The 26,788-nt window shown below is 43.2% G+C and overlaps 1 protein-coding gene across 1 annotated transcript; it reads left to right on the top strand.

Annotated features, from left to right (window-relative positions):
* Positions 1-4,020: 4,020 nt before the first annotated feature.
* Positions 4,021-7,266, top strand: MESD (mesoderm development LRP chaperone). Its single transcript, XM_030930709.1, has 2 exons — positions 4,021-4,253; positions 5,987-7,266. Exons 1-2 carry the CDS (start codon positions 4,126-4,128, stop codon positions 6,243-6,245), a joined length of 387 nt encoding a protein of 128 aa, XP_030786569.1. The 5' UTR covers positions 4,021-4,125; the 3' UTR covers positions 6,246-7,266.
* The last annotated feature ends 19,522 nt before the right edge of the window (positions 7,267-26,788 follow it).

Raw genomic sequence — 26,788 nt, 5'->3', positions numbered from 1 at the left:
CGTGAACACAACTATTTTAGGTCCCACATAAGAATGAGAATGCTCAGTATTTGTCTTTCTGCATCTGGCTTATTGCACTTAACCTAATGTCCTCCAGGCTCATTAGGGTACTATTTTGCATTTTTTTTTTTTTTATGTAACTGAAACACAGACATATAAAATGGAAATTAAAGCCGCTTTTTTTTTAAGTCTCTCGAAACAATTTTTACCCATACTATATACACTAGACTTAACGACTGTTTAATTATATTTACATTAACAAAGAAATGCTGGGCTGGGCTTAGTGGCTCACGCCTGTAATCCCAGCACTTTGGAGACTGAGGTGGGTGAATCATTTGAGCTCAGGAGTTCAAGACCAGCCTGGGCAACATGGTGAAACCCATCTTTACCAAAATTACAAAAAAAAAATTACCCAGGTGTGGTGGCATGCACTTGTGGTCCCAGCTACTCAGGAGGCTGGGATAGGAGGATCACTTGAGCCTGGCAGGCAGAAGTTGCAGTGAGCCAGGATTGCACCAGCACCACTGCACTGCAAACTGGGCAATAGAGTGAGACCCCATCTCAAAAAAAAAAAAAAAAAGGTGCTTGGGACCTACTGAGTTAATTTCATGATTATTAGTGAAATCAGTCTGAAAAATGCAAATATTCTAGGATATTGAACCAACTAAAAGTCTTGCAGTGTTTTGAGGAGACTATAACAGATGTTATGGAGAATTAAGATAAAGACAGAAACAACCTGTGAATTTGGCAACTAGGAGGTCCTTTGCGACTTTGAGAGTGTAATTTCCATGCAGTGATTGTGATTGGAGGCCAGATCACAGAGGCCTAAGGAGTCAGCAGTGTCATAGCCAACAGATGCAGCACTGAATACTGTTTGCCTTTAAGTCATTACATCCCCAAACAAACCTTAGGAGGGAGACGCTGTTATTGCCCTCACCTTTCCATTATAGGTAAGGAAAGTTATTTTCAGATGGGCTAAGTAACTTGCACAAGGCTGCATAGTGATGGAGCGCATCCATCTGACAGCACAGCCCATACTCCTGTCTGCAAGTCGCCACCAGTGACTCTTCCAAAGTAAAATAAGAAAGAAACACGTGGGTTGAGAGGGTGGCAGAGTTGAAAAGAAGGTTGGTGCGTTACATGTGGTCACGTTACTGGGGCCTTGGAGATCACTTCGTTCTGCTTTTCATTTTGTAGATGAGGAAACAGGCCTCGAGGAGTAAGGATTCTTAGGCAGGGTCACAAAGCTGGTTGTGTAGAACTGAAACCAGATCCCAGGTTTGATGTCAGTATGGATCACCTTCAAGCACTGTGTAGAATTCTTTCATTTTTATTTTTTACTAAAATTATTTTTAATATAGTACATTATTAATGGTATCTTAAATCTTGGCCCTTCAGTGATTGGTCAAAAGCACCAAGTAAGAATGACTTAGTGGCTTTTTCTTTTTTTTTAGGTAACAGCTTTATTGAGATTCAATTCACATGCCATAGGCAATTTACCCATGTAAAATGTGCATTTTAGTTTTAGTATCTTCGGAGAGTTTTACAGCCATCACCAAAATCAATTTTAGAACATTTTTATCATCCCCAAAAGAAACCTTCAACCACTCCTCCCCTGTTTTCTCCCAACTCCCTAGCCAGCCCCAGGCAATCACTCATCTACCTTCTGTCTTGACAGATTTATCCATTTTGGACATTTCCTGTAAATGGAATCATAGAATGTGTAGTCTTTCATATCTGGCTTCTTTCACTTAGCATAATATTTTCAAGGTTTATCTGTGTTGTAGCATGTATCAGTCAGTACTTCATTTCTTTTTTTCTTTTTTCTTTTTATTTTTGGTAGAGATGGGGTCTTGATATGTTGCCCAGGCTGGTCTTTAACTCCTGTGCTCAGGTGATCCTCCAGCCTCAGCCTCCTAAAGTGCTGAGGTTACAGGTATGAGCCACCGTACCTAGCCAGTACTTCATTTCTTTCAGTTGCTGGCATTAGCCTTTTCTCCAAGGAACCTGGTTCCTTGGTTCCAGAACCTGGTTCTTTTAAAGATTTTTTGTCTGTCATTCTATATTCTGTTTATTAGGCGTGGTGGTTAATGCCTGTAATCCCAGCACTTTGGGAGGCAGAGGTGGGCAGATCATGAGGTCAGGAGATCGAGACCATCCTGGGCAACATGGTGAAACCCCATCTTTACTAAAAATACAAAAATTAGCTGGATGTGGTGGCGTGCACCTGTAATCCCAGCTACTCAGGAGCCTGACCCAGGAGAATCACTCAAGCACAGGAGGTGGAGGTTGCAGTGAGCCGAGATCTTGCCACCGCACTCCAGCCTGGTGACAGAGCAAGACTCCGTCTCAAAAAAAAACAAAGTTACCATTTTGTATTAGCAATTTATTCATTGGTTTTTATCCCTATGGGTTCAACATTTGTTTGAGGGGTTGTAAGTCATACTATTATTTATTTTGATGTTGAGATTATTTCAAATTCGGCCCCTGAGAGCTGTCTCAAGTTGGCTTCCGTGTCATTTTGACATGTTCCACGATTCTTCGAGCACTTTACTACTTTGTGATGCAGGATTAGTCTAGGCTCATCTTCTGTCTCCCTTGCTATAAGCCTGTTCTCCAATGAATCCAGGCTCTTTTACATATTTTTATCCATCTATCTGTTTACTCATCTGTTAATCTATAAAAAACCTTGAGTTTCTCCTGATACCTTCAATTCCAGCCTGATACCACAGGGCTCATTATTCCCCCTTTCATATTTGTAACTTCATTTCCAGAATTTAAGAACCTGGCTCTCATTATCTTCAATATGTTTACTCCTTTTCTCAATCCTAGAGGTCACATAAGATAGTTTCAGAGTGGCTAACCCATGCCACTACAGAAAGCAAACCTACTAACTGGAATTGGATATTTTTGTACAATACCTATTATTTAAGTGAAATGGGTATACATGGACTGCAGATTTTAAGTATACGGTGCAATCTTTCTTTTAAGACATGGTCTCATTCTGTCTCCCAGGCTGGAATACAGTGGCATGATTATAGCTCACTACAGCCTCCATCTCCTGGGCTCAAGTGATCCTCACGTTGCAGCCTCCTGAGTAGCTAGGACTACAGGCACCTGCCACCACACCTGACTAATTTTTTAATTTTTTTTAAGAGATGGGATCTCACTATGGTGCCCAGGTTGATCTCTAACTCCTGGACTTAAGCAATTCTCCCACCTCAGCCTACTGAGTAGCTGGGACTACAGGTGTGCATTGCCATGCCTGGCTACTTTTTAATTTTTTTTTTTTTAGAGACAGAGTCTCACTGTGTTGCCTAGGCTGATGTTGAACTCTTGGCCTCAGGTGATCCTTTTACCTCAGCCTCCCAAAGTGCTGGGATTACAAGCTGAGCTACAGTGCCTGGCCTGCAATAAATTTTGATAAATGGATATTTCTGTATAATCCACACGCCTGTCAAAATATAGAACATTTCTGTCACCCCAGAGACGTTATCTTGTGTCATTCTCAGTTAATCCTACCTTGTCCCCCTTCTGTAGGCAACACTGTTCTAATTTCTGTCACCCTAAATTAGTTTTGCTCATTCTTGAATTTTAAATAAATGGAATTGCATAGTAAATCTTATTTTGTATCTGGCTTCTGTCACTTAACGTTTTTGGGATTTGTTACATGTAACAGTATTTGTTCTTTGTTGCTGTGAAGTATTTCATCGTATGACCATACCAGAATGTGGCCATTTTTATAGCCTACCATGTTGGGTAGATTGTATGAGAGTTTAAAAGCTCTAGAAACCCATCACATGGGGGCACTTTGTGATTGGTAACCTGGGTTTGGGTAGTATTTGCTGCCTGAAACTTAGACTGTATTGAAAGTTAAGAAGAGGAAGAAAATCCCTAGTTTTCCTTTTTATGTTGTAATTTAAGTCATATACATGCACCTGACATCATGCAGATGTTTTTGCCTGTGCCAGTTAAAAAGATTCTGATGATAGGTTTGATGCTTTTCCCCCAACCTGATAGAAAGATGATGAAATTGAAGAAGGAGATCTTCCAGAACACAAGAGACCCTCAGCACCGGTCGACTTCTCAAAGATAGACCCAAGCAAGCCTGAAAGCATATTGAAAATGACGAAAAAAGGGAAGACTCTCATGATGTTTGTCACTGTGTCAGGAAGCCCCACTGAGAAGGAGACAGAGGAAGTTACGAGCCTCTGGCAGGGCAGCCTTTTCAATGCCAACTATGACGTCCAGAGGTAAAGCACCAACAACTAGCTGAGAAAATCATAGGCTGTGCTGGGTCTTTTCTTTATTATTATTTATTATTATAATGATGATGATTTTTTGAGACAGAGTTTCGCTCTTGTTGCCTAGGCTGGAGTGCAATGGCGTGATCTCACCTCACTGCAACCTCCACCTCCCTGGTTCAAGCGATTCTCCTGCCTCAGCCTCCCGAGTAGCTGGGACTACAGGCCCCCGCCACCATGCCTGGCTAATTTTGTATTTTTAGTAGAGACAGGGTTTCACCATATTGGCCAGGCTGGTCTTGAACTTCTGACCTCGGGTAAATCGCTTGAACCTGGGAGGCAGAGGTTGCAGTGAGCCGAGATCACGCCACTGCACTCCAGCCTGGCAGCAGAGCAAGACTCCATCTTGTGGGGGCTCGGGGGTGGAAGCATTTGTTGGTAAAAGCTGTTAAGTTTTTGTTTTCATTTTTTGTAGAGGCGAGGTCTCACTATGTTGCCCAGGCTGGTCTTGAACTCCTGGCCTCAAGCGATCCTTGCACCTCAACCTCCCAAAGTGCTAGGATTACTGGCATTGACCACTGTGCCTGGTGTGTGTGTGTTTTTTTTTAATGTCTCAGTTGATCCTAAAGTTTTATTTATCTTTGAATCTTTAGCTTTTATCTCATCTGAACAGAAGGGTGTATCGCTTATTTTAGCCTCTTCTGCTAGAAGTTTCTGCTCAGTGGAGAGTGCTTTTGTGTGTAGCTGTGTTCACACATAAAGCTTGGACCATGCTGTTAACAGATAACTAATTTAATATGAAGAGGCTCAGTGTTCACACCTAAGTATGCTTCTGAGGTACAATTTTAAGAAATCTGCTGCTTTTTCCTCAAGAACAGTTCTGAAATTTGGGGTCTGCAAATATTCTAGTTTAGGAAATATGAAAGTAATGACAAGAAATGGAAGGAGTACTTAGAGAGCATCCGGCCAGCAAAATATTTTCAATTAGCTTAAATAGACACCGATACAGAGCAAATAAATGTCTTGGTGATGTGTGCTCAGGAAGGCCCACTGGTCTCTGTGGAGTGGTGGGAGCGTTATAAACTGAAGGGGGAACACGTGGTGTAGTCCCTAAGGAACAGAAGAATCATGCCTGCTGGCCACACTAGGACTCCACCCAGGCCTCATTCTTTCTGCTTTGTTCCTTGGGACCTTTTGAGTGTGGGCGAGCTGGGCTGCTTGCTGGTGAGCTCCAGGGCTAGGATTTCTGTCCAATAACCAAGTGTCCTCTTGAGTCCTTCATAGCCTCTTACCATGACCCACTCTAAGCCCTTGGTTTTCCACCTTTATCAGCACAAGTCTTTTGTCCCATAAAATTGTAACTGGACCCTCTAGAATATAAAACAGATACAGATCAGATCGAAGCTGCCTCTTCACCTCCCCAGCAGCAGCCCCTGGGCCATCTCTGCAGTGTCCTAGAGAGGTTTTCCAAATGTTTGCTTTTAACATGGGCATCCATTTATACTGCAAAGGAACATCCAGTGTCTGTTTCTATTTTGTCCTGAGCTGGGTATTTAATAGTTCTGCAAGCTAATATTTTCATACATGAGATATCAGTAGCTGCTAGGCCTTAGAAAATCCAATTTTTTGTTCCATATTCATGTGGAATTTGAAATAAACATGGTAAGTGCCAGAGAATTGCTCTGACCCATTAGCACCTTACTAGTACGTGCTGACTGTCTGATTGCATCTCTCTGCCCAAGGTTCATAGTGGGATCAGACCGTGCTATCTTCATGCTTCGCGATGGGAGCTACGCCTGGGAGATCAAGGACTTTCTGGTCGGTCAGGACAGGTGTGCTGATGTAACTCTGGAGGGCCAGGTGTACCCTGGCAAAGGAGGAGGAAGCAAAGAGAAAAATAAAACAAAACAAGACAAGGGCAAAAAGAAGAAGGAAGGAGATGTGAAATCTCAGGCTTCCAAGGAAGACAATCGAGCTGGGAATAAAAGAGAAGACCTGTGATGGGGCAGCAGTGGCACACTGTGGAGAGCTCTTTGCCCAGCTCGTGGGGTGGGAGTAGTCTCAGGAAACTGCACGCCGGTTGACATTCTAGTTTCTTCTAGAAAGGGTCTGCCACATGACCAGTTTGTGGTCAAAGAATTACTGCCTAATAGGCTTCAAGTGAGAAGACAGCTGTTTTCTAATGAATACTGGACACTGACAAATTCATGTTTACTGTAAAATTACCTAACATGGAAATGTGACTGGGTTGCTTTTTCCCATTTACACGTGGTGAGTCAACTCTACTGAGATTCCACTCCCCTCCAAGCACCTGCTGTGATTGGGTTGCCTTCTGTGTCCATGTTTTTTATTTTCTGTCAACTAAAAGGATAGCAAATTCTGATCAGAGAAGTCTTTAAAACTCTTGACTTAATTGAGTCAAACTTTTCATGCCATGTACATCATTTTCATTATGTTAAAGGTAAAATGTGCTTTGTGAACTCAGATATCTAAATATATAGCCAGGAAGCCAGGGGGTGTAAATACAAAATCTATGCAGGAAATACAGAGAACAGAAAATACATCACTTGAAATCCTAAGTAGTATTGAATTTCTTTGACTTGAATCTCGCTCCTCAGTAAAAGAGAACTCTTGATGTCCGTCAGGTTTTATGTGGTCTGTAAAGTTAGGGGTTCTGTTTTGTTTCCTTATTTAGGAAAGGGTACTGCTGGTGTCGAGGGGTTATATGCTCCATTTAATGTGACAGTTTTAAAGGATGTAAGTAGGGAATCAGAGTCCTTTGCAGAGTTTGACAGAAGACTCAATAACTTCATTTATTTCTAAATATTTTTCTTTGATAAAGTGCCTAAATCTGTGCTTTTGTATGGAGTTAATGTCTGATTTTGCCGTTCATATGTTAGAGCTTACTCTGAATAAGAGTTAGAACATTTATATACAAATGTTATTTCTAAGAACTAAAATTCTTTGGAAAAAACCCTCAATTGTGATTTGAAGAAATTAAAAATAGCACATTACATGGTTAGAAAATGTCAGTGTTAAAGAATGGTACAAAGTGAAAGGTGTAGCCCTTTCTTGCTGCCGGTAGCTTGTCCCGGTAGAAGCTGCTGTTAACAATTTGTCCCCCCACATCCCCCTCCCTGCCCACCCACCAAAAAAAGTACATTTACTTATGTAAATGTACTTATGGTGATGTATGTTTGTTTTGGCCTCAGCTTCTGTTTCCCCTTAATTTGGTAGCTGCTCACATTTCCCTCTAAAGAACCACACCCTCGGCGTTCTCAGTTCTCTACTTTGGATGGGACATTTGCCCTGCAGTCCCCGTACCCTCCAGGCCATGCCCACTCCAGGATGAAGCTTGTGTGATCTATGGTACTAGGGTACTAGGCCCCGAAAGAGGCTTTTCTTGTTTCTTCTGCATTTTGAACCTGGAGCAGAGCTGTTGTAGGCCCCGCCCTTGGAGAGGAGAGCTGTTTGACAGTGGGGCCAACACAGACAGTGGGGAGAGAGTGCCACACCCTGGTGGCATAAATGAGTCCCTGAATCATGCCGTGGCTGAAACAAACCCTGTCCGTGGGCTTTTTCTGTTTTACTTAGGGCAATTTGAATGGGTTACTGTCCTGCATAGCCAAAATGGCCCAGTGTAAAGCAGCTGTTTTGATGAGATAATTGCTTTAATTAAGCAAAAGGTAACAGAGCTTTTACTCTGCCCTGTACCTGGTGTTTCCACTTAGGAGCCTTCCCCTGTCAGAATGTGCAGATCTGTCTCATTGTTTCCTATGCACTGTGCCCCCACTTCAGCCAGTAGTTCCTGTGTGTCTGTTATGTACTAGGTACTACAAGGTGCTAGGACAGTGTAGATACAGCCTCTGGTGTTGTAAAACTCAATGATTTGGTGGGGGGAGACAAATGTCAGTAACGTACAAAGTAAAATGGCAGCTGTTAGAAGTATGAAAGGGGCAGGGTAGTGGGAGGTAGAATCTTCCCTGACCACGTTGGGACAGCCAGAGGCCTTCTCTGAGGGCAAGAGGAAGAGAGGAGAAATAGAGTAAGGCAGGCAGAGGGAACAGTCTGAGCTAAGACCGTGACTGGAAGAGGCAGACCCTGTGGCTGGAAGTGGCAGAGGGAGAGGCTGCAGGAAGGCCGATGGGGAGGCTGGGGCCCAGTGCAGGCCCAGGCTGGAGTAGCATATGGAGTTTGGCAGGAATTTGGGACGCCCTGGTGGATCTTAATTGTGATGGGATTGGTGTGAAAGGCAGTCCAGGTTACACTGGTTGCACAGGAGAAGTGATTAGAAGAGGACCCCAGCTAGTGTGAGCTGTGAACTGGGAGGTGCTTCAGTAGTGCAGGCCATAGCTGAAGTCAGCAGGGTGGTGGTGAGGTTTGAACCACCATAGTCCCTGCTGATGGACACTTGAGTGTTCAGATTTTTTGCTGATACATTAAGTGCTGCAGTGGACATTTTCATACAAAATATTTTGGTACACTTTTGTTTATATCTGAAAGGTAAATTCCTAGCAGTAGAATTATTAGAGTATTAGAACAAACAGAGTTTAACATTTTGGTGTGTATTGCCAAATTGCCCTCCCAAGTGGTTTAGTCAGCTTACCCTTGCCAACAATAGATCTATCCTTGCTAGCTCTGGGCATCACAGTTACCAGTTTAATAGATTGTAAAACCATATCTTAATTGGCTACCCTGAAGCCACCATACTGGAGAGGCTGCATACAGAGTTTCACGTGGAGAGAGGGATGCCCAGGAGGCCCACCTGCTCCAACCCCAGCTGCATGAGTCTTCCAGCCCAGGCACAGACCTGTGGAGAAGATTTAAACATTTCCAGCCCCAGCCTTCAAGGCATCCCAGTTGACACTGAGGGGAGTTAGCGTAAGCTGACCTGAGAAAACAGTCTGCAGATTCATGAGCAAAAGAAATGTTGGGCTGGGCACGGTGGCTTATGCCTGTAATCCCAGTACTTTGGGAGACCAAGGTGGGTGGATCAGTTGAGGTCAGGAGTTTGAGACCACCCTGGCCAACATGATGAAACCCTGTCTCCACTAAAAATTAGGTGGGTGTGGTAGTGCGCACCTATAATCCCTGCTACTCAGGTGGCTCAGGCAGGAGAATCGCTTGAACCTGGGAGGCGAATGTTTGCAGTGAGCCAAGATCGCACCACTGAACTCCAGCCTGGGTGATGAGGTGAGACTGTGTCTCAAAAAAACAAAACAAAAATTTTTTTGAGAGAAATGTCATTTTTTGTTTGTTTTTGAGACAGGTCTCACTGTTGCCCACGCTGGAGTGCAGTAGGATCACAGCTCGCTGAAGTCTCAACCTCCTGGCTCAATCAATCCTCCCACCGCAACCTCCCAAATAGCTGGGAGAAATGTCCTGTTTTTAACAAATTTGTCTTCCTTTTTCTCTTGTTTTAATATCTAGTGATCTAGTAAATGTGGATGATATCTTTTGACTATCAACTATGAAACCTGTGTTAGATATATACATCTTTCCTTCTTCCTTCATCCTCCGGCTTTCTGGTTTTGATGGTGATGCTGTGGCTTTTGTACTTCTGGTGGTTTCCTTTATACTGTTAAACCTCTTTTTTTTTTTTATTAAACCAACTTAGTATGCATTAACCAGTGAACAAGGGAAAGGAACTCACAAACTTCTTTCTGTGTCCCTGATTATTGTTTAATAGTGTTTGTACACTGACAAGATACATAGTATCCACCTTCTGTACCCATGATGTCCACCTTTGTGCTTGGACAAGAGCATGCAGGGTAGGACATTTCTGAGCCTTGCTTTTTCCCCTGGGAATTTTTTGTTTTTTAAGAGATAGGATCTCTTGCTGTCTCACCCAGGCTAGAGTGCAGTGGTGTGTTCATAGCTCACTGCAGCCTCAAACTCCTGGGCTCAAGCTATCCTCTTGCCTCAGCCTCCCGAGTAGCTAGGACAAGCATGCACCACCATGCCTGACTAGGTTTTTGTGTGTGTGTGTGTGTGTGTGTGTGTGTTTTGTAGAAATGGAGATGTCTCACCATGTTGCCTGGGCTGGTCCTCAAGCAATCCTCCTGCCTTCCTGCCTCAGCCTCCGATTCACTGGTATTAAGTTGTGAGTCACCACACCCAGCTCTACGTTTCAGCCCTTCTTACACATGGCTCCATTGGAGAGGTGTGAGGCCACCCCTGTCTTTCCCTTAGAAGTGACTGCTTTTTCTCTTTTTTTAAATTTGTTTTTATGTTTCTTTGTTTTGGGGGATTTTGTACTTTTTTTTTTTAATTTCCTTTAAGACTGCTTTGTATCAGACTCCTTAGGAATTCTACTTCATTCTTTTTTTTAATTGAAAATTTTAAATTTTAAAATAATTGTTTTAAATTAATAAATAGCATTCAGCTCCTTTTTGCTTATATAATTCATACTTAACATTTAGTAATTTTTCTAGGAAAAGTCTTAGTGTTGATTTTTTTTTCCTGAATCTTTTTTCTTAATCCTTCTAGAGCATGGTGTGTAATTTCTAATTGATTACAGATTCAGCTCCCCCCTCCCCCATTATTTTGGAAAAAATTATCTTCTGTTAGCTTTAGTTTTGTGTTGATATCTTGGGTATCTTTTTTTTTTTTTAGCTCTGATATGCATTTTATATTTTTTAATATTCCATTTTTATCTCATGTTTGAGCTGTTTTTATTAAAATTCAAGTTTTTATTAACTTCTATCACTCAAAAATCCAAATGGGGAATCTTCACCTTGGGTTATATTTTCTCCCAGGATTGAATAATTATCTGTATTTGTGTGCTACATTCTTTTATTGCTGCTGTTTTCTAATTTCAAAATGTTTGGATAGATACCACATCTTTGTTTTTTTTCTCTCTTATTCATGCTTAGGCAGACACAGCTTTTCCCAGACCTTGGCCTGCACAAGTGTTATAGGTAAATTCTCGCTGGCTCCTTTCCCTCCATATCTGAGCATTGTCTGCTTCCCCAGGAGCTGCAGCTCCAGGGTGGAGTACTGCCTTCTCTCAGCTTTCCTATAGCTGAACCGGAAAGGAGAGGGGCTCAGACAAGGCTGTGTGTGGCTCTGCTTGACAGGTAGCCTCTGCTGTGCTGTGGCTTTCATGAGTGTCCTAGACTAGGGTTCTCCTCCCCAGTAGGGGAGGAGAAGGAAAGGTCATGCAATATGTGGCTTCGGGCAAGGGCAGGAGGCACTTGCCCCATTCACGCAATTTGAAGGGCAGCACAAAACTTGGTAATTAAATAATATTTTAATGCAGTATTTTAAAAAAAACAAAAAATGTTTTATTAAAAAAAAACATGGTGAATAAAAGATGAGCATTCTAAATACAGGATCTGTCGAGGGGTGACTAGGGTGAGCCGGGGCTGGCAGAGCCAGGGGCAGATTCACCACCTTCTCCTGCAGTCTGTGGTTGGTATTTATGTCCTCATGCTTAAAAGTTCATATTCCCTGAATCCCAGGGTTTTGCATTCATAGTGAGAACTGAAATATTTATTTTATTTATTTGGTGTTTTTGAGACAGGGTCTCTGTTGCCGAGGCTGGAGTGCAGTGGCGCAGTCATGGCTCACTGCAACCTCAACCTCCCAGGCTCAAGCCATCCTCCCACCTCAGCCTCCCAAGAAGCTGGGACTACAGGTGGATGCCACCATGCCTGGCTAATTTTTGTGGGGTTTTTTTGTGGTGGTGGTGTTTTCTCATAGAGACAAGGTTTCATCATGTTGCCCAGGCTGCTCTCAAACTCCTGGGCTCAAGTGACTCACCCACCTTGAAATCTTTATTTTTATTAAAATAATAGCACAGCAATGTTAAAAGTTCCCTATAAAAGGAAGAAATTCATCTACCATCACACCATCCCAGCTATCCAAGCTGTTTTCATTTGGCCAAGCTCCCTTTGAGACCATTACCTCTGAGTGTTATATTCACGTATTTGTCATCATAGCAGAAACAGAATTTACAATTTTCCCACTCAACATTGTATAGTAACAAAGTTTTTTGTTTTTTGTTTTTTGTTTTTGAGACGGGAGTCTTGCTCTGTTGCCCAGACTAGAGTGCAGTGGTGCAGTCTTGGCTCACTGCAACTTCCACCTCCTGGATTCAAGTGATTCTCCTGCCTCAGCCTATCAAGTAGCTGGAATTACAGGTGTCTGCCACCTCATCTGGCTAATTTTTTTTTTTTTTTTTTTTTTTTTTTTTTGAGACAGAGTCTCGCTCTGTCGCCCAGGCTGGAGTGCAGTGGCCAGATCTCAGCTCACTGCAAGCTCCGCCTCCCGGGTTCACGCCATTCTCCGGCCTCAGCCTCCCGAGTAGCTGGGACTACAGGCGCCCACCACCTCGCCCGGCTAGTTTTTTGTATTTTTTTAGTAGAGACGGGGTTTCACCGTGTTAGCCAGGATGGTCTCCATCTCCTGACCTCGTGATCCACCCGTCTCGGCCGGCTAATTTTTTATATTTTTAGTAGAGACAGGGTTCCACCATGTTGGCCAGGCTGGTCTCGAACTCCTGAGCTCGTGATCCATCTGCCTCGGCCTCCCAAAGTGCTGGGATTACAGGCGTAAGCCACTGTGCCCAGCCTGTAATGAAGTTTTTATATTGCTGCCTGGTCTCTGCGTTCTGCGTTTTAGTGGCTGTGTAATACTCCCATCCTTTTGCTGTGCCATAATTCTAATTAACAGATTGATGTAGTGAAGACAGTAGGGCTGGACCAGGCATGGCTCTGTTACTCACACATGCCTGAGTCCAATCTCTGCCTCACTATCTTTATCTCCTAGGAGCATCTGCTTCTACCCACGGCTCTGGCTGCCCTGTTTGTATGCATAGCCCTGCCCTGCTCTCCCACCCTCCCTGGATGGTCATGGTCTTTTGGACCAGAGGTGGGCGTCTGACCCAGGTCACCATTGACCAGGTTGGCAAATCAGATCCTCTCAGCAGAGACTGGATGATTTGATAGCTGAGGCATTAATAGTGCAGCAGCCACAGTGAATTGCAAGAATGTGTGCTAGTGAAGTTTCTACTCTTGCCCTGGGTATTTGACCTCCTAAGTTTTGATATTCAGGTTGTCCTTGAATTCTGAGAGCTCTGGATTCCTATGATAAACTTTTCCCTAGGGCTACTTTGAAAAGGTTTCTGCAGGTGGTCTGATCCTCTCACTCTAACTTTTCCTGATCTCTGCTTATCCATCTATGTGAGGGAGTGAGACGAAGCACATGTGTAAAGTCCCCAGCACCGGGCCTGTATCTGTGCTCTATATTTGAGTTATTTTAAGTTATCCACAATTATCAATAATGTTGAAATGAGCAGTTTTGCTTCCTTAAGATTAGTCCTTCGGTGTCGATTTCTTTTTTTTTTTTTTTTTTTTGAGATAGAATCTCACTCTGTTGCCCAGGCTGGAGTGCAATGGTGCAGTCTTCTCTCACTGCAGCCTCTACCTCCCGGGCTTAATCAATCCTCCCACCTCAGCCTCCCTCCCAAGTAGCTGGGACTACAGGCATTGTCCTGCTTGTCTCAGGTCCTACTTTTTCCTGTGTCCCTGATTATTGTTTCATCCCAGCTACTCAGGAGGCTGAGGTGGGAGGATCTCTTGAACCTGAGAGATAGAGGCTGCAGTGAGCTGTGATTATGTCACTGCACTCTAGCCTGAGGGACAGAGTGAGACCCTGGCTGCAAAAAAAAAAAAAAAAAAATGTTTTCAGACTTTATTTCTCCTATTGGAATAAGGGAAAGAAGTTGAACTCAACTCTGAATACAGTGAAGACAATTGGAGATGTATAGCAGAAGAGCAGAGTGAGGGGTCAGTGGGTGGAGAATTACTAACAGGAACTTGATTAGATAGCAGGGGCAAGGGGATTCTTATTAACTGGCTTAGGATTGTTACTAATGCTGGGCTCAGCTGTCCAAGGTCAAGGCCTAGCTGAGAAGATGGCTCAGAGGAGCCCAACTAAAGTTTCTAAGGAGGGGTCTTTGTCAGTTCTAGGGCTTTGCATGTGAATGCTCTTTACTGAAAATAGAAATTAACCCTTGACTGGGCAATCTGATGGCCGTTTTCCTATCCTAGGCTGTGAGGTACCTTGTTGACCAGATAGGGTGAGGCCAGGGCTTGGAGCTGAAAAGCATTTTCAGCAGGCAAAGATCAAGCTCTTCACATAGACTTGCAGTAGGAATCCTTTGGGATAGAAGTTGACAAATATTCTCTTCTTCACCAGGCTCCAGTGAGGCTCCTTGAAGCCCTTGAAGCCTTGACTTTCAGTGTCCGTTCTTATGGGGCTTGAGTTGCCCGTTTTAGCAAGAATCCTGTTAATCAATTTATTGAGAAATTCTTACCCCTGATATCTAATCACTTTTAATATCTGATCAAATTCTTCATCCTCTATCCCACCCCCAGGTGATATCTGATCACCCAGGCCTGCCTTCAGCATAATCCTGTTAGGTCTGTTTAAACGGAGTCCATCCTACCCCTGACGTTTCCTTTTAGTCATTTTCCATCTACTGCCCCCCATCCTGCTCCTTGGCTGGGGTAGAAACCTGTTTGTGCATGCTGTATTCAGAATTGAGCCCACTTCTGTACTGAGGTCTCTTTCCCCTTATTGCAATACTTCCTGATTTAAATCTGTTCTTACTGCTATAACTACCGTCAGACTCTGATTTTCTTTGACTAAGTCTGAGAGGGAAAGTTCTGAAGAATAGGAGTGGCTAAGTTAGCTACGGAGAAGTTCCTCTGGGGCCAGGGAGCAGAGAGGAAGACAATGATAATTACGATGAAGATCATGTTTTTGATTTCAAAAAGTACAACACTTCCCATTACGCACTGCATGTGAGCCTCACACCTGCCCTGCAATGGAGGAGTAGATAGTTTACAGGTGAGTGAGCCCAGAGAGGAGGGGACTTGCCAGTGATCACAAGGCCAGCGAGTGCCTTTACTACTTCATGAGACCCCTATCAAGCAAAGTAGAATTGTTCATTCTCTCCACCATACAACCAAAGCACAGCTTGGACAAGTGATTTGGCTAGAACCTTTCTCCAAAGCTATCTGTAGTGGTTATCATCTCCTAAAGCAAAGTCAATTTAAAAATTAAAGGATGTACCCGCTAGGGGGCAGCAGAGACCAGCTGTGCCTCATGGCCTTCCCCACCATGTCTAGCTCTCCTTTGCCGCTGATCCTTCCGTGAGAATTCTTCAGCTATTATTTTAATTAACAGACTGCTCAGTCTGTGCTTGCAAAATATCTGAAAATCTGCATGCACCTCTCTCTCTGAATTTCTCTTGGAAATCTAAGGGATTATCGCATCCATGTGTACTGTTCTAGTATTAATTTACTTCATCCTCCTAGCAAGCAGCCCTATGCGGTAGATACTGTCATCTGTCATCCCCATTTTGCACACAAGGAAACTGAGGCACATAGACATTCATTATTTTCTCCACGGTCATGCTGCAAGGCAGTGACAAAGCCAGGATTTTTTTTTTTTTTTTTTTTTTTTAAAGACAGAGCCTTGCTTTGCCGCCCAGACTGGAGTGCAATGGCACCATCTCGGCTCACTGCAACTTCTGCCTCCCGGGTTCAAGCGATTCTCCTGCCTCAGCCTCCTGAGTAGCTGGGATTACAGGCACCCGCCACCACACCTGGCTAATTTTTGTGTTTTTAGTGGAGACGGGTTTTCACCATGTTGGCCAGGCTGGTCTCGAGCTCCTGACCTCAACTGATCCGCCTGCCTCTGCCTCCCAAAGCGCTGGGATTACAGGCGTGAGCCACTGTGCCCGGCCTCAAACCCAGGATTTAAATTCAGGCAGGCAGACTTTAAAATCGACACCAGCCACCGTAAGCTGCCTGGGAGAGGGGCTGCTCCCGTTCTCTGGACCTCTTCTCAGACCCATGTGCCAAGTGTTGGTACAAGCACTCCCCATGTAAGTGCTGAACACGAATAAGTTTCGGGAAGTGTGCAGGCAGTGGAGATAAAGATAGCAAGGCAGGAAAGGTCCCTGCCCTCTTGGTATTGACAGGTTGAATATTAAAAGATACGCAATGTCTTTTAGCATCGAGTGTGCCTACTGTGTGCAGGCTCTGGACCTCCTTACCTAACTGTGACATGCTACCCACTGTATGCAGGTCTTTACATACTTTATTTCATTTACTCTCATTTTGTTTTCAGTTAGGGTCTCACTCTTGCTCACACTGGAGTACACTGGCACAATCTCAGCTCACTGCAGCCTCGACCTCTGGACTCAAGTGATCCTCCTACCTCAATCTTCTGGGTAGCTGGGACCACAGGTGTGCACCCTCACACCTAGCTAATTTTTTAATATTTTTTGTAGAGACAGGGTCTCCCTATGTTGCCCTGGCTGGTCTTGAACTCCTGGGTTCAAGCAGTCCTCCCACCTGGGCCTCCCGAAGTGTTGAGATTACAGGTGTGAGCCACTGTGCCCGACCTCACTTACCCTTCATAACCCCACAGGGTTGGTATTAGTTAACATTTAATATGAGGCCCTTTGAAGCATAGTTCTGGAGTTGGACTTCCCAGTTCTGCATTTTATTAGCTGTATCATTTGGACAAGTTATTTAAGGACTTCACTCATCTGGGCCTGTAGGTGCTAATAAAAGCTCCCATTTCAGAGAAGTATTATAAGGATTAAATGAGCAAGTCCCTGTGAAGCACTTAACAGCTTTCTTTTTTATTTATTTTATTTTTAAAGTAAAGAGGTGGGGTCTCACTATGTTGCCTTGGCTGTTCTTCAACTCCTGAGCTCAAGCGATCCTCCCACCTTGGCCCTCCAAGGAGTACAGGCGTGAGCCGCTGTGCCCGGCCAACACAGCTTTCAGTACATGCTAACTATTATCATGTGTGTGTGTGTTTTGTGCTTCAGATGAAGTTGGAAGCTTCTAGGGGTTAAGCCCCTTTCCCAGAGTCACAGCTAGGAAGAGGCAGGACAAGATCCCACCTGGGCTGTTTTCTTTTGGAGGCACTGCTGTTTTCACTGTGGCTTAACACTCCAAGGGAGGGACTGGGATGGAATTCTACATGGGCCACAGAGGATTGAGCCAGAAGGAGAATGGTCACCTGCCCAGTGCAGGGTATGCCAGAGCAGAGCAGGTCAGCTTCCTTCCAGGCAGAAACATCTGCTGTTCCCACCACCTTGGTGCTCTCCTCCCAGATACATGCGTGGCTGAGGACCTGCTCTCAGGTGAGATGGCTTGCCCTGAAAGGGGCAGAGCTGCCCGAGTCCCCGGGGGTCTGCAGGAGACTACAGTTTGGCCATGCTGCTTGCTGGTACAAGGAAATTTTTGGTAGGCAGATTTCAGGAGGTCCCACCCAAGTGTCACAAGCCAGAAACTTGAGATGCTGGACCCTATTCCACTTGATCCAGCATCTGGGAAAACCTGAGCCTGCAGTAGGGGCCACTTGGTCAACTCTCCATATATCTTGTTGAATCAGCTTAAACCTGGACTTGTCAAATTCTGGATCTGAGCAGGCCAACTTGCAATTTTAAATCCTTCGAGCACTGTTCCCTGGCAGACCTAGGGCAATTTTTGTTTTCTCCAGAGAAGTCTGCCGAAGTTTCTGAGGTGAAGTTTCCAAGCTGATGAATTGGAAGCCGGGACTTGGCAGCTCTCAGCCAAGGAGGGTTGCAGTCGGTGGAATGTAAGGAATGCCCAGGGCCATCTGCTCTGCCTTGCATCTGTTCTTCAGGCCAGCCCGCATTCTTCCTGCGGGAGAGAGCTTCAGCCATAGGCCTAGAAACACTGGGGCCCCTTTGATCATGCCTCCTACCTCAGCCCCAAGTTGGATGACATTGAATGCCATACTTGCTTTACCTGGGCCTCACCTCTTCTATAAACAGGGTGCCAAGTCCTGCCAGGCCTGGGATTTACATGCCAGTGTCTGGAAGAAACAAGACAATAGGGATCGTTATTCTAATGCAAAGGAGGTCCCTGACTCCCTTAGGATAGAACCTTCCTTACAAATTCTCTGAGATCCTTGCTCTAAATTAAAACTCCCTAAGGGCTCCTACTTCTTTTTTTTCTTTCTTTCTTTTTTTTTTTTTTTTTTTTTTTTTTTTTTTTTGGCGGAGGGGGCGGGATGGAATTTCACTCTTGTTGCCCAGGCTGGAGTACAATGGTGCGATCTCGGCTCACTGCAACCTCCACCTCCTGGGTTCAAGTGATTCTCCAGCCTCAGCCTCCTGAGTACCTGGGATTACAGGCGTGCACCACCATGCCCAGCTCATTTTGTATTTTTAGTAGAAACGGGGGTTTCTTCATGTTGGTCAGCCTGGTCTCAAACTCCTGACCTCAGGTGATTCGCCCACTTCAGCCTCCCAAAGTGCTAGGATTACAGGAGTGAGCCACTGCACCTGGCCAAGGGCTCCGACTTCTAGTTTTAAAATCAATGTATGCCTTGAGTGCATCGCCTCGATGGGCGTCAGTTGGAGTGGGCCAGCATTTCCCAGAGGAATTTAACCAGGGGAGCTGCCCAGTGAGGAGGAGTTTGCCACTTCAAGCCAGTTCTTTGGGCCTTTGAGATGCAGAATCAGGAGGAAGGGAAAAGGTGCAAAGGCTCAGGAGCAGAGAGGCAGCAGGGTATGGAAGAAGAGGGCCTGAATCAAATACACCCACCCACAGTGTACAGTGGCAACTGCAAGGTGCTGGTAGCCTGCAACAGAGATTTTCCAAGGGAGGCCGGAGAAAAGCTTCCTGGAGCAGGTGGCCACTAGCTGAGATTTGAGCAGGCATGAGTGGACACAGAGGCAGTCTGGAAGCTGGGACAGTGGCACAGCAGGAGGGGGTGGGAGCTTGGTTGGTGTGTGTGTGTGAATACACCTCTAATATGGGGAGCACCGGGCCCATTGTGCTCACAGGTCTTTCTGTCTGTAATACTCTATGACTTTCAGAAACCAAAGGGCCTCTGCCACTGACTCTGCAAATGAGTAGTTTGTTATTACAAACCCTTTGTAAATATTATTTTGATGAAGTTTAATAGTTCATCAAATGAGACTGTAATTTATTTGGTCATTTCTGTGTAGATGAACATTTAGGTTATTTGAACCTATCAAGTCATTATAAATAATGCCACAATGAGCATCTTTATACCCATGCTCTATTTCCTTAGGCTAAATTCCCAGATATGTATGTAATTAATAGGTCCAAAAGAATGATGAGTCTTTTAAAGTTCTTGATTGGTAATGCTAAGTATTTTCTAAAATGGTTATTACTAATTTTCAAAAACTTTATCATGGAAATATCTTAAATGTACCCACAAAAAATAGAGTGGGTCACCATTTCTTGTAACCCAGCTCTATCTAAATATCAACATTTTAATCATTTTTAATCTTTATTTTGGGGAGGAGGATATACCTCCATTTATTTAGCCAATTTGTTTTTTCTTTTCTTTTTTTATTATTATACTTTAAGTTCTAGGGTACATGTGCACAACGTGCAGATTTGTTACATAGGTATACATGTGCCATGTTGGTTTGCTGCACCCATCAACTCGTCATTTACATTAGGTATTTCTCCTAATGCTATCCCTCCCCCAGCCTGCCACCCCACAACAGGCCCCGGTGTGTGATGTTCCCCTCCCTGTGTCCATGTGTTCTCATTGTTCAGCTCCCACTTATGAGTGAAAACATGCGGTGTTTGGTTTTCTGTCCTTGTGATATTTTGCTGAGAGTGATGGTTTCCAGCTTCATCCATGTCCCTGCAAAGAACATGAACTCATCCTTTTTTATGGCTGCATAGTATTCCATGGTGTATATGTGCCACATTTTCTTTATCCAGTCTCTTATTGATGGACACTTGGGTTGGTTGCAAGTCTTTGCTATTGTAAATAGTGCCACAGTAAACATACATGTGCATGTGTCTTTATAGTAACATGATTTATAATCCTTTGGGTATATACCCAGTAAGGGGATTGCTGGGTCAAATGGTTTTTCTAGTTCTAGATCCTTGAGGAATTGCCACACTGTCTACAATGATTGAACTAATTTACACTCCCACCAACAGTGTAAAAGCATTCCTATTTCTCCACATCTTCTCCAGTGTTTGTTGTTTCCTGACTTTTTAATCGCCATTCTAACTGGCATGAGATGGTATCTCATTGTGGTTTTGATTTGCATTTCTCTGAAGACCAGTGATGATGAGCATTTTTTCATATGTCTGTTGGCTGCATAAATGTCTTCCTTTGAGAAGCGTCTGTTCATATCCTTTTCCTACTTTTTGATGGGGTAATTTTTTTCTTGTAAATTTGTTTCTTTGTAGATTCTAGATATTAGCCCTTTGTCAGATGGATAGATTGCAAAAACTTTCTCCCATTCTGTAGGTTGCCTGTTCACTCTGATGGTAGTTTCTTTTGCTGTGCAGAAGCTTTTTAGTTTAATTAGATCCCATGTGTCAGTTTTGGCTTTTGTTGCCATTGCTTTTGGTGTTTTAGTCATGAAGTCTTTGCCCATGCCTATGTCCTGATTGGTATTGCCTAGGTTTTCTTGTAGGGTTTTTATGGTTTTAGGTCTTACATTTAAGTCTTTAATCCATCTTGAGTTAATTTTTGCATAAAGTGTAAGGAAGGGATCCAGTTTCAGCTTTCTACATATGGCTAGCCAGTTTTCCCAGCACCATTTACTAAATAGGGAATCCTTTCCCCATTGCTTGTTTTTGTCAGGTGTGTCAAAGATCAGATGGTTGTAGATGTGCGGTATTATTTCTGAGGTCTCTGTTCTGTTTCATTGGTCTATGTATCTGTTTTGGTAACAGTGCCATGCTGTTTTGGTTACTGCAGTTTGTAGTCTAGTTTGAAGTCAGGTAGCATGATGCCTCCAGCTTTGTTCTTTTTGTTTAGGATTGTTGTAGCTATGCGGGCTCTTTTTTGGTTCCATATGAAATTTAAAGTAGTTTTTTCCAGTTCCATGAAGAAAGTCAGTGGTAGTTTGATGGGGATAGCATTGAATCTCTAAATTACTTTGGGCAGTATGGCCATTTTCATGATGTTGATTCTTCCTATCCATGAGCATGGAATGTTCTTCCATTTGTTTGTGTCCTCTTTTATTTTGTTGAGCAGTGGTTTGTAGTTCTCCTTGAAGAGGTCCTTCACATCCCTTGTAAGTTGGATTCCTAGGTATTTTATTCTCTTTGTAGTAAGTGTGAATGGGAGTTCACTCATGATTTGGCTCTCCGTTTGTCTGTTCTTGGTGTATGGGAATGCTTGTGATTTTTGCACATTAATTTTGTATCCTGAGACTTTGCTAAAGTTGCTTATCAGCTTAAGGAGATTCTGGGCTGAGACAATGGGGTTTTCTAAATATACAATCATGTCATCTGCAAACAGGGACAATTTGACTTCCTCTTTTCCTAATTGAATACCCTTTATTTTTTTCTTTTGCCTGATTGCCCTGGCCAGAACTTCCAATGCTATGTTGAATAAGAGTGGCGAGAGAGGGCATCCTTGTCTTGTGTCAGTTTTCAGAGGGAATGCTTCCAGGTTTTGTCCATTCAGTATGATATTGGCTGTGGGTTTGTCATAAATAGCTCTTATAATTTTGAGATACGTTCCATCAATATAGTTTATTGAGAGTTTTTAGCATGAAGGGCTGTTGAATTTTGTCAAAGGCCTTTTCCGCATCTATTGAGATAATCATGTGGTTTTTGTCGTTGGTTCTGTTTATGTGATGGATTACGTGTATTGATTTGCGTATGTTGAACTAGCCTTGCATCCCAGGGATGAAGCCGACTTGTTTGTGGTGGATAAGCTTTCTGATATGCTGCTGGATTCGTTTGGCAGTATTTTATTAAGGATTTTCGCATCAATCTTCATCAGGGATATTGGCCTAAAATTCTCTTTTTTTGTTGTGTCTCTGCCAGCCTTTGGTATCAGGATGATGCTGGCCTCATAAAATGAGTTAGGGAGGATTCCCTCTTTTTGTATTGATTGGAATAGTTTCAGAAGGAATGGTACCAGCTCCTCCTTGTACCTCTGGTAGAATTCACCTGTGAATCTGTCTGGTCCTGGACTTGTTTTGGTTGGTAAGCAATTAATTATTGCCTCAATTTCAGAACCTGTTTGAATATTCAGAGATTCAGAGATTCAACTTCTTCCTGGTTTAGTCTTGGGAGGGTGTATGAGTACAGGAATTTATCCATTTCTTCTAGATTTTCTAGTTTATTTTCATAGAGGTGTCTATAGTATTCTCTGATGGTAGTTTGTATTTCTGTGGGATTGGTGGTGATATCCCCTTTATCATTTGTTATTGCGTCTATTTGATTCTCCTCCCTTTTTTATTAGTCTTGCTAGCGGTCTATTTTGTTGATCTTTTCAAAAACCCAGCTCCTGGATTCATTGATTTTTTGAAGGGTTTTTTGTGTCTCTATCTCCTTCAGTTCTGCTCTGATCTTAGTTATTTCTTGCCTTCTGCTAGCTTTTGAATGTGTTTGCTCTTGCTTCTCTAGTTCTTTTAATTGTGATGTTAGGTGTCAATTTAAGATCTTTCCTGCTTTCTCTTATGAGAGCACACTGCTTTAAATGTGTCCCAGAGATTCTGGTACGTTATGTCTTTGTTCTCATTGGTTTCAAAGAAAATCTTTATTTCTGCCTTCTACCCAGTAGTCATTCAGGAGCAGGTTGTTCAGTTTCCTTGTAGTTACACAGTTTTGAGTGAGTTTCTTAATCCTGAGTTCTAATTTGATTGCACTGTGGTCTGAGAGACAGTTTCTTGTGGTTTCTGTTCTTTTACATTTGCTGAGGGGTGTTCTACTTTGAATTATGTGGTCAATTTTAGAATAAATAAGTGCGATGCGGTGCTGAGAAAAATGTATATTCTGTTGATTTGGGGTGGGAAGTTCTGTAGATGTCTATTAGGTTCGCTTGGTCCAGAGCTGAGTTCAAGTCCTGGATATCCTGTTAATTTTCTGTCTCGATCTGTCTAATATTGACAGTGAGGTGTTAAAAGTCTCCCATTATTATTGTGTGGGAGTCTAAGTCTTTTTGTAGGTCTCTAAGAACTTGCTTTATGAATCTGGGTGCTCCTGTATTGGGTGCATATATATTTAGGATACTTAGCTCTTCTTGTTGAATTGATCCCTTTACCATTATGTAATGGCCTTTGTCTCTTTTGATCTTTGTTGGTTTAAAGTTTATTTTATCAGAGACCAGGATTGCAACCCCTGCTCTTCTTTGCTTTGCGTTTGCTTGGTAGATCTTCCTCCATCCCTTTATTTTGAGTCTATATGCATCTTTGCACGTGACATGGGTCTCCTGAATACAGCATGCTGATGGGTCTTGACTCTTTATCCAATTGCCGGTCTGTATCTTTTAATTGGGGCATTTAGCCCATTTACATTTAAGGTTAATATTGTTATGTGTGAATTTGATCCTGTCATTATGATGCTAGCTGATTATTTTGCCCATTGATGGATGCAGTTTCTTCCTAGCATGGATGGTCTTTACAATTTGGCATGTTTTTGCAGTGGCTGGTACTGGTTGTTCCTTTCCAAGTTTAGTGCTTCCTTCAGAAGCTCTTGTAAGGCAGGCCTGGTGGTGGCAAAATCTCTCAACATTTGCTTGTCTGTAATGTTGTCTTTGTGATGGTATATTTAGCCAATATCTGATTGTTGACTACTTAGGTTGTTTTACAGTTTTCATCATTATATATATAACATGCTGCAGTGAATATCTTTGTCACAAATTCTTGTGCATTTCTGTAGCTCTTTCTTTAGGATAAATTCTTTGACAGAATTTTGGAGCCAAAGTCTGAATATATTTTGCAGTCATTTTTACATAGTACTAAATTGCTTTATAGAAAATTTGTACCAAATTATTCTTCTATCCTCATTGTCTAAGAGCATTCATTTCTTCTGTCTTTTATGGTTCTTTTTACTATTTTTTAGTTTACTAGGTGGATAATATCATCTCACTGTTGTTTCAATTTGCATTTTATAATTACTAACAAGGTTTAGTTTTTAAATGTATCTTTTGCCATTTTGCCATTTATATTTTTTCTTATGTAAATTGACCCCCTTTTGTTGTTTTTCTTTTCTTTCTTCCTTTTTTTTTTATTTTTTATTTTTTTGGTTTCTTACTGCTTTGTAAGAGTCTCTCATATGTAAAAACAGAATCTCAGCAGGAAGCAGATGGCATGTTAAGGAGTATTTAATGGTAGGATTGTTTGCAAATTGTGTGCATACAGTTTAGGGACCCCAACAAAGAGTAGTGCAGTAGCCCTGGGCTTGCAAAAGTGAGGGCCAGTTACCACCCCTAAGCCTGGATGCTGAGAGAGAGGGCAATTACTGGGACCGGGAAAGGACTCCTGACCAATGCTTTCGTCTTTCTTAGAGAGATACAGTCAACTCACAGAGACACAGTAAAAAGGGAGACAGTGGCATGAATTCCCTAAGCCAGCACTTTCCTTCCTCCCTTCCATCTGTTGACGGTGCTGCCAATTGGCCAAACCCAACAGGGAGCCAGAGGGCCAGGCAACGGCTGCTGGACATGTCTTGGCCTCTTGGGGCCTATACAGGGCAGGGAAGGATGTAGAATTGATCTGGAGGCAAACAGAAGATGACTAGACATCCAAAGATAATAATTTCTTTTCTGGGATATGTATTTTAAACTCATTTTCTCAGTTTATTTACTGTCAATATTGTTTAGAGTTTCAATAATTTTATGTAGGCATATCAACCAATTTTGATGATTTTTCCTTTGATGTTTTGTTTAAGAAAGCATTCCTGATCCCCAACATTGTGTCATTATTCAACCATATATCGAGTGTTTTCCTTCTAGAATATGAAGGAGAAATAATTATTTAAAAGATGCAAATAAGTAGAATTTCATTTTAACAGCTTAATTCTTTCTTTCCAAGGGAGTGTAAGTCCTTGCACTCTTTCTTCCCACTTTGTGTAATTGGTTGGTTGAATGTGCTGATCTTGAAAGGTACAAACTGGGAAGGAGTTTTATTTTTTTTCTTCATGCTGGTTTTTTTTTTTTTTTTCTTTTTGACACAGGATGTTCTCTGTCACCCAGGCTGAGGTACAGTGGTACAATCACAGTTCCCTTCAGACTTGAATTCCCTGAGCTCAGGTGATCTTCCCACCTCAGCCTCCTGAGTAGCTGGAACTACAGGCGGGTGCCACCACACCCAACTAATTTTTGTGTTTTTTGTAGAGATGGGGTTTTTCCACATTGCCCTGGCTGGCCTTGAACTCCTGGGCTCAAGCGATCTGCCCACCTTGGCCTCCCAAAGTGCTGGGATTATAGGTGTGAGCCACCATGCCTGGACTCAGTGCTATCTTAAACCTTCTTTGTTGACTCAGTCTTCTGCCAGTGATGAGCTGGCTGGGACCAGCTGGTGAAAACCAATTGTTAAATAGGAATTTTACAAGCTGATTGTGAAACCATTGCAGCTGAAAATCAGCCATGATGGGAGAATTTACACCATGGGCATCAACAAATACTACAACCAGGGCTTCTCCCACCCACCACCCCCCACCCCTGTTTCCAATCGAGTTTACCTGCACACCACTGCTCTTACCCACTTCTTTTTGAGCACCTCCAGGAGAGAATGGGGACATTAGCTATTCTTCTGTCTTCCACTTTGCTTTTTCTCTCCACTTCTCCCATCTCTTCCTATTCCTGCTGGCTTCTGCAGGGGCACATAAGTGGGGGGATTGGAAGAAGAGGGGTTAAAAATCTTTAATAGGCCAGGCACGGTGGCTCACGCCTGTAATCCCAGCACTTTGGGAGGCCGAGGCGGGTGGATCATGAGGTCAGGAGATCGAGACCGTCCTGGCTAACACAGTGAAACCTCGTCTCTACTAAAAAAACAAAAAATTAGATGGGCGTGGTGGCGGGCATCTATAGTCCCAGCTACTCAAGAGGCTGAGGCAGGAGAATGGCGTGAGCCCAGGAGGCGGAGCTTGCAGTGAGCTGAGACCGTGCCACTGCACTCCAGCCTGGGTGACAGAGCGAGACTCTGTCTCAAAAAAAAAAAAAAAAAGAAAATCTTTAATAATTTGTGTTATGGTAGAAAGAGGGTTTGTAAGTGTCCTTTGTTATGGCAGGTGTCATTTATTGGCTGTTTGGCATGTTTGGAGAATATTCCAAGATCTCCCTTACCAACTTTGATCTGAGCAAGACATTTTCCAGCTGAATACTGGTGAAACCCCTTGGAGTTACCCTATATCCTCTTTCTTTTTTTTCTTTTTTTTTTTTTGAGACGGAGTCTTGCTTTGTCATCCAGGCTGATCTGCAGTGGCCGGATCTCAGCTCACTGCAAGCTCCGCCTCCCGGGTTTAGGCCATTCTCCTGCCTCAGCCTCCCGAGTAGCTGGGACTACAGGCGCCCGCCACCTCACCCAGCTAGTTTTTGTATTTTTTTTTTAGTAGAGACGGGGTTTCACCGTGTTCGCCAGGATGGTCTCGATCTCCTGACCTCGTGATCCGCCCTTCTCGGCCTCCCAAAGTGCTGGGATTACAGACTTGAGCCACCGCACCCAGCCCCTATATCCTCTTTCTATCAGGAACCCCTTCACCTAAGCAGGCAGCCGCTTCCAACAGGGCCCTTTCAAAGTA

This window comes from Rhinopithecus roxellana, chromosome 5 (assembly GCF_007565055.1).
Source record: "Rhinopithecus roxellana isolate Shanxi Qingling chromosome 5, ASM756505v1, whole genome shotgun sequence".
NCBI lineage: Eukaryota > Metazoa > Chordata > Mammalia > Primates > Cercopithecidae > Rhinopithecus > Rhinopithecus roxellana.
This window is presented reverse-complemented; position numbering and strand designations above follow the sequence as displayed.

Excerpts from the sequence above, each read along its gene's own strand:
- MESD (XM_030930709.1), top strand. The coding sequence starts at position 4,126 with ATGACGAAAAAAGGGAAGACTCTCATGATGTTTGTCACTGTGTCAGGA. Across the intron at positions 4,254-5,986 it reads GCCAACTATGACGTCCAGAG|GTTCATAGTGGGATCAGACC; the intron begins GTAAAGCACCAA and ends TCTCTGCCCAAG.